Raw genomic sequence first — 9,609 nt, 5'->3', positions numbered from 1 at the left:
CTCGGCCGAGCTGGGACTGTGGACTGAGTGTGAGCACACTGAGGAGGCGCTGGCCTCCCGCTGGCACCAGCCGGAAGGGTCTGGTTCCGGGATCTCACCAGACAGCGGCGAGCTGTGTGCTGGAGAGGACAAAGGCGAGAAGAAAGGGAATGCCAGGGGTGCGGATGAGACATGTTACAGAGATGGGGAGATTCAGAAATCCTGAGAGAGACGCGCAGAGATAGACGCCGAAGACAGTCTTGGAGTTCAAGAAAGACGGAGAAAGAAGGTAGACAATACGCTGAGAGATAAAAACAGCAAGGGAGAGACTGAGAAAGACAGAGACAGACAGCAGAGAGACCAAGATTGGGAGACGATGGTTGAGTAGGAGGTGTCAGGAGAGAGACAGGTGGCAAAGTATCCCCCTGCGTACTCCCTCCACCAACGTGTCGCCCCCACCCTCACCCTATTCCTCCTCTCGCTCTGCCCAGCCCGCCGAGAGGTGTCAACCTACAAGGTCGCCCAGTCCTCTCGTCTGTTGCGCGCTGAATGGCTGGCGGTCCGCAGCGCCTCCGCCTCGGGCCCTGCAGCCACAGGTCCGCGGCGCCCTGTGTCGGTGCCGGAGGCCCGAGAGGGAGACTTGCACTGCCCTGCGCTCATCTCCAATTTACACACCGCGGTGCTCCGCTCCCCGCTACTCCTCCGGCGGTGGCAGTCCCCTACTCACGCCCCCCCGCCCCCCCCGGGGAGGGGGCGCTGTGGCCAACAGAGACACCACAGGAGCCAGTTCTCCCTGCGGGCCAGGCCCCCTGAGAGCCTGGGAGTGGGATCTATTTACACGAGGTACCAATTAATCTCAGGCATCGTTTACCCACGTGCCAATGTGATCGCCGGTCTCGGGGAGTAGGCGCGCGGAACCGCGGACCTACAAGCCAAGCTCCACCGGGGCTGCGCCCCGAATCACAGCGCACTCAGGAGCGTCCCTCAGTGGCTGGGCAGCACCACAGGCAGCACCTGCGACCCCGCTCCGGAGTGGCTCCAGAGCTTCGCAGTGTCGCGCGTACAGGTACAGCGGCTCCCTGCGTCAGGAGCCTCCAGGTTCTGCCACCCTGCCCCTCTTTCAGAAATTCAGTCTGCTTGCAACTGCCGTGTGGCTTTTTTTCTGCGGAAAGGCCAGTGTCTTATCTCTCAAGTTCAAGTTCCGAGGACTTGCCCAGACTCCTCCCCTTAAGTCATTTCTACAATCCTTCGGCAGCCTCGGGAAGCCAACAGCCTTGGACTGCTCGTCCCAGAGCCAGCGCTGGCATCCCAGTCCGTCCAGCGCATTCGCCTCTCTCCTTCCCTCTTCCTCCCTCCCTTCCTCTGTTTCTTCCTATACTGCCCCTTTCCTTTCTTGCCTCTTAAGTTTCCTGCGCCGTGAATTCAGCTGTGCCAAGCCTCGCGTCTCGTGGAACTGATCCTGAGCGCGACCCGGGCACTGGGACGCCGAATCTGCCGAGGCAGGACGCGGCAACGGGACTGGTCCGCGCCGGAGCATGGAGACCAAGCGCCAGGGAGGGCATGTCCGGGGCGCCGGAGACGCCAGGCCCGAGTAGCTCCTCCATGGAGCCTGCCCAGAGCGGTCCCTGCTCACCGGATTTGCCCCCAGCCCAGTGCGGTACGTACTCTTAGCCTCTACCGTCCCGGAGGGGAAACCTTCGCGCGGGGTGGTGGGGCTCTGGGAAGGGGCGGTGGGGAGGGTCCCTGGTTGGCGGACAGAGTGCTGTAGACGGGCGACTCTCACAGACCCGGGCAGACTTCCACTCTAGAAGTTAGCACTGGCTGTGCCCCTTGGCTCGAATAAAAGTAGTGGGTGTGTGTATCACCAGAGGGGTGTGTGTGTATCTCTGTAGGTGCAGGGCACTCAAAAGGGTAAACTGAGCCTGGCTTTCCTGTTTGCAAATTTTACACTCCCTTTCCCCACCCTCACCCCACCGAATGTGTAGAGATACCCAGCACCTAATCTTGGTCAGCTCTGTCTACCCTTTCCTCTTCCTGCGCCCCCCTCGCTCAGTCTCTTTCGCTTGCTCTCCCTCTCGCTTTTTCTCTCCATCTCTCTCTACTGGTGTGTACGTGTGTGAGCACTGCCAGGGCTGGCAAAGAACCAGCCGTCGCGTTTAGTCCGAGCCGCCCCGCCAGCAAACACTAGGGCAAGTCTCGCTGCCAGAGACGCTTGGGCTCCGAACCAGCCTGCACGCGGCTCTGTGCTCTGCCACCTCCTGTCCCCACAGCCCGGAACTCGCACCCGAGGAGCACAGGGCGCAAGGAGCCTTTCCTCTTCCCAACCTCCTGCCCGCCTGCCTGCGGACCTAGCGCTCGCTAGTTTCAGGCTCTGGATTCACTCGCTTTTCCATTTTTTTCTTCCCCCGCCTCCGTGTTTTTTTTTTTTTTTTTTTGTTCGCCCCTCCCCACCACGACCCCTTTTCCCTGCTTGGTCGCCAAGCCTAACCTTGCCCGCGTGGTCATGGGATGTCTAATTTCATTTGTATCTAGGCTGCTGAGAGCGCTCCTTGCTCTGTAAAGTGGATGTCAGGTGGATCTATGTTTTTGAAGGAACAAAGACTCAGCGAAGGCACCGCCGAGGAAGTTTGAGACGCGGGAGGATGCAGGCTGCGTGCTGGTGCGTGGTTCTCCTCCTGCAGCCCACAGTCTACTTGGTAAGTCGCCCCGGGTCCCGCTCCCCCACCCCCCGCATCCCACCCTGACCGCGAGCCTCGGCACCTGGGGGCGCGCGGGAGGAGGGGGAGACCGTCAGTTCAGCGAGAGCAGCGTTCCTAAAGACTGTGTTGAAACAACTTTGGCGAGCTGGTCTCCGGATTCCTGCGAGATTTTCCGGAGATCCCATTCCCATTTCCTTCTCTGTTGCCCCCTCTCCTGCGTGTGATTCGGAACAGCGCCTTAGGGCACCCTAAACACCCAGAAACCGAAGAGATAGTGGGACAGGATGCTTTATTACAGGAGAGGGCAGAGAGAAGGGGCGGGAGGCGTGAACTCTCACTGATTCATCCACAGAGTTTAAACAAAAGGGAAGAGGTGGAGAGTGGGGAACTCGAATCTGCTCTGTGACTTGCAAAGTCAGCCCACCCACTTAGCCCCCCAGTTTGGAGATTTGCAAATAATGCAAATAATGTGCAGGTAACTTTGTTTGACTTGTAGGGTTGAGACAGGACAAGTTTGACGATGAGTTAGGAGCATCATAAGCAGATCAGGCAGAGTTAGGTCAGAGATACTCTGGCAAACATGTAGCTGCTCCCCCTCCCTCTTTCCATAACTCACCTTTTTCACCAAATAACCAAAACCCAAACCCCAGTTCCAGGGCCGAGACCCGTATTAGGGATGGCAGACATTGTCAGGGGGAGAATTTTAGCTAAAGCTGTCGTCCCAGTTTTCCCAGAGCTGTTTCTGGGGGACTGGACTTTGCACACTGTTGTGGGGGCGGGGTGGCGAGAAGCGCTTTATTGTGGTTGTGGATTGGTAGCTGTGGGCATCGCGCAGAACTGAGACGCAGAGTGCAATTTCTCGGTCTAGCTTCAGGGAGGGCCGGGCGCACTCACATCCTGCTGGTGAAGTTGCGCTCAGTGCACTGACCCCCATTTGCCCGTCTGTGGGCCACGAGAGTGCACTGAGGGTTCAATGAGTTTTATTTACGGGCTAGGAGTGCTGGAGCAGCTTGAGATCTCTGATGGGGCTGGATAAATGGGTTGGGGGTGGTGATGCTGTTCCATCATCCCAAGACCTTCAGAACCCACAAGTCTGGGAGCAAAGGAGTTGCCATCCCTGCAATTGAGAACATTTCCCAGCCATTGCCCTGGTGCATGTGACAGCAGGGCTGCTAGTTGTGTGAGCCCTGTGTAAATGAGTGTGTAAGTATACGTTGTGTGGATATGTGAGGGTGTGTGCATTTAATGGGTGTCCCCTTCAATCCAAGAACCCTGAATGTTGCCGATCTTAGCACTTTCATCGCCTGACTGTGGCAGCTAAGGACGCCAGAGGGCGCTGCGTGTCAATGTCCTCGCCTACAGGACACCTTGGGGTAAACAGGTGAAAGCCGGGGCAGCCAATCCAAAAGAACAGCCTTTCTGACTGTCACCAGCGTCTGTGCCTGCTCTGGCTGGAACGCAGACAGAATGCAAAAAGTGTCCTTCCCACTTCCCATCTTCAATCATTCTTGCCCCGACCTGTGTCCAGTAAACACACTGACACTGACAGCCCAGAGACCGAGGGCAGAAAGTTTGGCCAGAGGAAATACAGAAATTATTTATTGAAAGAAAGGGGAGGGACCACAAAGTGAAAGCTCCAGAGGGAAAACGTTAACCATTCCCTCGATCATGGAAACCCTCTTGCCTCTCTCCTCTGCGTACCTTTGCGCACGACCTGAACCTCAGGACCGTTCTTACGCCCTGGACTGTTCTCACACACACACAGAGATACACGGCAAAGGCTCGCGGCTGCGGTTCAGTTTATTGCTTGGGGCAAGTATTTCGATATTCTGGAAAATAATCTATCAAAAGCAGAAGTGAAATCAATACGTTGTGTTAAATTTTAAATGTGTTTGTTGGCAGTTAAACCGTTTTCCACTCATTACAACAACAGTGCTGGATTTATTCTAATGCGCTGCGTTCTCAACAACAAGCGCATTAATTCTCCTTTAATTGTAAACTGGGAGCATTTGAAAACCGTTCAGTGTGCAAATTATGCTGATTCAATTACCGTTTAGTTACAGACTTCATTACCTGAATGCCTTTTGGCAATACAGAGAAAGGAGACAATTTTTCCAGTTTCACTCAAAACAATACCAAATGTGAACAATAAAATAGAGAAGGCAATTTACAAGTTCATTCTTTTCTTTCTGATCTTAAGTTGTTTTGTGTGTTGGGGATTAGAATCCACACCCACCACAAAGACAAAAGACTGCTGGCTCTGACCCAGGGCAGTATTTACAGGGATTGTCATCCCAGGGTTATTGACTGCCAGCGGAATCCTGAGCTGTTTTCTTGGAGGAGCTGGAAGCTGAATATTATCATGGAGATGAATTTAAATTGGTGAATTGGGCAGTCAGGATAGTTTGGTTTTAGGCAACTAACAAAGTGAAGAGCCCTGATTAAAGCTCTAGGGCAATGAGACAGTCCAAGAAGTGGCCAAAGCTTCTCTCTCCATCTATTTCACTAAACATCAGATACAGTAACTGAATTTAGCATTTATTGGTAGCTTCACCCTGGAACATCCAGACCTTTGCCAGCAACTGCAGTAGATGCATGCACATTGTCTGGAGCTGATTCAAGTCATGCTTCAAGAAGGAAGGAGTGGCAAATCATGACAGTATTTTATTTTGCTCCCCCCTTGAATTGACATAAGCAAGGGAGGAGTTTAAGCAGTAATATATATTTTTGTCTTTGTGAGCTCACACCACAAGTTTGGTGACAGGGACACTCTGTTTATGCATTGCCTCCTGATACCACAGTACACCTTTGCCTTTAAGCTCCTGGAATCCCAGTTATATTTTCCAGGGAGTGCTCAGCACATTATGTACAAAGAGCAAGATTTATTTAGGTATCCCCTATGTAAAAGTATTTAGGCTTCTGCTCATAGAGAAATACAGTAAATACTCCCAAATTTGGGAGGCACTTTTTATGAAAAACAACTCTCTATCCAGCAGATCAGTGCTCCATATTTAAGCCACAATTGTCTGCCTGTGTGTTTGGGTGAATGTTCTCAAGAACTGTTTTTTTGGGTTCTTTGAATGCTTGTTCTAAGTTGAGGATTTTGAGTATTTTTTGTGTGTGCTTATTGAGAGATGGGTCTGTCCTATTTTAAACTAGAAGCTTATTTTACTACTGCAGTGGGAAGTTAATTAGAAATATATCTTCAAAGTTGCCTTCTAAAGCATATTAGGATACTCAAAAATTACCACAATATTTATTCCAGTCATAAATGCAGAGAAGTGGGAAGTTATTTTTAAAAAATAAAGAGAAGGAAGTTTTCTATTTATTGAATGTTGTGTATTGCAGGTTTAAAAATCTGAATTCATCAGGAGAGACACCTATGGCATAAAGAATGTACTTGTTAAAAATAAAAAAGTGTTGCAGTTTTTATCCTTCTATCCATTCTGGACCGATTCCAGGATATTTTCAGTATGATTTTATGGGGTAACAGGACTGTAGCACTTTAACTGAATGGAAGCACACCCTGGCTGAACCAGGGAAATGTATTTCTGGCTCTGAGGACTGGGCATCCTGAATTGAGTTATTCTTCATGAGTCAAGCTAAAGGACAGGCCAGAGCACACAGGGAGAGCATCTCCCAGCAGAAAGCAAAGGTATCGTGTTTGGGGGCTCACCTGTGGTAATTTTCAGAGCCCAGGATCGAGTGTAACGAGGGCTTCCTGGGCATATCAACAAAAATACTTACTCAGAAATTGAGTCCAGAGAATCTGACAAGGGGTTGAATGATGTCACTGTGGCCAGTCACATCATAGTACTATTCTAATGAAAAGAGACGCTCACCCTCCAGTTTAGGCACTGCCAACCAGTTCTGCTAGGAACTAAAATTGCTAATGATCTGGTTGTTGTTGTTGTTTAACCAGTATGGGCAAAATAGAAACTTCTTTCTAAACCTAGTGCTGGAAAAACATTTTGAATCATCTATTCCCTGAAATTTAGGGTATCCTTAAAATGTCAATTCCACAGCAATTGTCTAATAGAGAATAAATAATGATTAGTATATTCATGGAATACTATCTCTGCACTGTTGAAAACCAGACCCTTTGGGTGAATTCCCTGGTTATGAAGGTGGCTGTTAAAAAATGTGGAAGCTGGGGGGAAAGCAGCAGAAGAGAGAGATCAGTAAAGTCTATCCTTTGGACATGTCTATTCTTTGGACTGGGTATGTGCACTTCCCATCCTTTGCCAATTAAGCCAGCTGCCAATTAAAAACTTTAATCAATTTGAGTTTATACCTGCAGCACACATACAAATTAACTACCTAACAGTGGCTATGCCGTGTTCCCTATTAAGGCCAATTCTTAGAGGCAGTACTAGAATTCCCCCACCCCACTGCATTCCTTTACTCTTCTGCTTCATGGCAGCCTTCCTGCCATAGGATTAAAGCTCGATTTTTGAAACAGCCTGTGCCCCAGCAGCACATGAGAATTCACCAGTCCCAAGACATATTCCAGGGTTCTTAGAGAGAAGTTACATTTTCCTAAAACATTCAACTCTTCACTGAGCAGGAAAGCAGCTCTCTGGGTGTGTGGGAAACCCTTGGGTAGGTTACTCTTCTGCCTCACTTCCAGGAGGATTATCATGGTCTGGATTCTTCTAGTGATAGCTTGGGAGGGGGTACTGTCTTCAGTATTAGAAGGGCTGACTCAGAATTGCTCAAACTTTCTCAGCCCATACTTTCCCCAGAAAGCCATTAAGTTCGTGGCTCCTCTTTGTGCGAAGTTGATTTCTATTTGGCATTGAATTGTTGGCGGTGATTTCCTCCTTAATGAAAGCGTTGTCTGGGTGAAAAATATATCGGGTGGCAGAGAAATTGGTTTATTTTTTTTTGAGGTAGGTGCCCAATGGCCTACTTTTCTATCTGCAGGAAGATTTTCTGCAGACTACAAAAATTGACCGCATTGTCCAGGTAATAACCACGTTGACAATATTTTCAAAAGGACATTTGAGTGATGAAAGCATTTGGATATTGCCTTTTCAAATAAACAATTTTCTGTCTTGGGATTCTTTGATTTTATAGGGGGTGGGAAGAAGGGGTCATGTATTGGCAAAGGGATGGCTTCCCCATTGGGCTCAGACCTTAAATACCCAGGTGCTTATCAGCTTCACTTGGAATTCTGAGGTTTGAAGTTCCAGCCTTTCGTGAGTGCGGCTGTCCCAGCGTTGTTGTTAAGGGTCAAAAGGGAATCCCGAGAATAAGGAATAGCGCTCTTCTTGCACTCCTGCGCCCATAAAGAAGGCCACTGTAAGCTCTGAAAGTCTATCTGCTGTAGGGTGGCAAGTTAGGAAGTGTGCATTATTTCTGATTTTTTTTTAAACAAAGTGTCTGTCTAGCTTTGATTCGATTCAGGAAAGTTCTCTTAAAGCAACCACATCCTTTAGGAGCTTCAGATCTCTTTCTAAGACCCCAACAGTCCTCACCGTTTTAATTACTGTAATAGAAGGAGGCCGGAGAATCTACGGGCGGGGAAGCCAAGGGGTCAGCGGCTTCCCGGAGCAGCGGGCGGCTAAGTGGGGCTGCTCCCTCGCCTTCCCCTACATTTGCCTAGCCACCGTTCGTCTAGGCCCGCCTCACGTTCGCAGGAACTTGCTGTCTTGATTTATCCGCTACTTAAGCTCGCGACCAGCCCTTTTTCTCTATGTCAGCACTAACTCCTCCCGGAGCTTGGTAAACACGGCGCGCGCATTTTTCTGCTGCCGATTGGCATGTTGACGACGCCGCTTGAAGGAATGTGACAATAAAGTGAGAAACCAAAGCTTGGCAAGCACTTAATCAAGGATAAAAAGGCTCTGCTGTAAGGATGTCACTCAATTTATTGTGAAAGTCGAATGAATTACGTTTAATGAAAGTGCTCCCCAGATGAATATTACCAGCAATTTCCTGAGTTGGCTCTGTCAGCTTGAGATGAGGAAATGCCAACCCAGATCAGAAAAGAGCGCCCATCTCAATTACTATGCAAGCTTTCCAAGAGCGGCTTTTTATTGAGATGATATATATTGGCGGCTTCTTCATGCCCCTCCGCGCGCCCAGAAGTGCGTTTGCGCATTTTCCAAGTTTGACGTCTGCCCCCGCGGGTTGCTGGCTGTTGTTTAAACTTCTGCTGAGCGCGCCGCGTTTCTGCTTGGGGCTGAAAACCTAATTACCTCCTCTGTAAACAGCTTTCCCTAGTACGGAGGTGGGGACTGGCGGGGGGTGGGTGGGGGTAGGGCAGAAAGAATTCCCTTGCTCGGGTTCTCTTCGTCCTAGAAAGTTCCTTCAGCGTCTACAGAGGGGTTCCAGAGGGTGGAAAGCGGGTGGCACCTGCAGCGGGGGCGTTGGCACAGTGCACACCGCGGGGTTCCAGGAGCCGGGAGAGTGCAGCAAGTGCTTTTGCCGCTGCGGCTGCAGAAAGACCTTTTTCCGCTCCTACTTCCTTTAAATCAATGAGGGTATTTTACTCTTTCAAGATGGAAATACGATGGGGAGGGGCATACAGAGGCCACAGTCGGAGCGCATCGCCTCATCTGCATAAGAATGGTGGACCAGAAGCTTTTCTTGTATTGTTTCTTTCTCCCACAATAAGACAAATTGCTGCTTAGAAAAACCGAGTGTTTCCTTAGGAACTGGCTCGTGGGAGCTCAGCGCATCTTTGCTGAACCTGACTCTGGCAGGGCCTCGCCCATCACCTCGCCACCCTCATGGATCCTGACGGGAAGGGTGCGAGGCAGCGGCCGAAAAGGGTGCACAGGGAGGTTGTGCGCCCTCGCTGTACCGGAGGGAGGGTCCGTTCTCCGGACACACCTCGCCCTGTGTCTCAGACCCACTCCCCACCCATTGGTTTAAAGGCCATTGCAGGTCGTCTTCTGCAGGTAGGAGCGAGAAACTTTCTTCG

The 9,609-nt window shown here is 50.4% G+C and overlaps 1 protein-coding gene across 1 annotated transcript in view; it reads left to right on the top strand.

Moving 5' to 3' along the window:
• The first annotated feature begins 1,109 nt into the window (after positions 1-1,109).
• NXPH1 (neurexophilin 1) overlaps positions 1,110-9,609 on the top strand; it is a 286,479-nt gene continuing 277,979 nt past the window's right edge. The window contains exons 1-2 of the mRNA XM_045828051.1: positions 1,110-1,636; positions 2,512-2,675. Of these exons, the coding sequence (XP_045684007.1) occupies positions 2,622-2,675 (54 nt within the window). The 5' untranslated portion in view covers positions 1,110-1,636; positions 2,512-2,621. The remainder of the gene's footprint in view (positions 1,637-2,511; positions 2,676-9,609) is intronic.

Source organism: Phyllostomus hastatus, unplaced genomic scaffold (genome assembly GCF_019186645.2).
Source record: "Phyllostomus hastatus isolate PE091 unplaced genomic scaffold, TTU_PhHast_1.1 phas_scaffold_78, whole genome shotgun sequence".
Lineage (NCBI taxonomy): Eukaryota > Metazoa > Chordata > Mammalia > Chiroptera > Phyllostomidae > Phyllostomus > Phyllostomus hastatus.
Note: the sequence above shows the minus strand (reverse complement) of the source record. Positions and strands in the feature narration are given on the sequence as shown.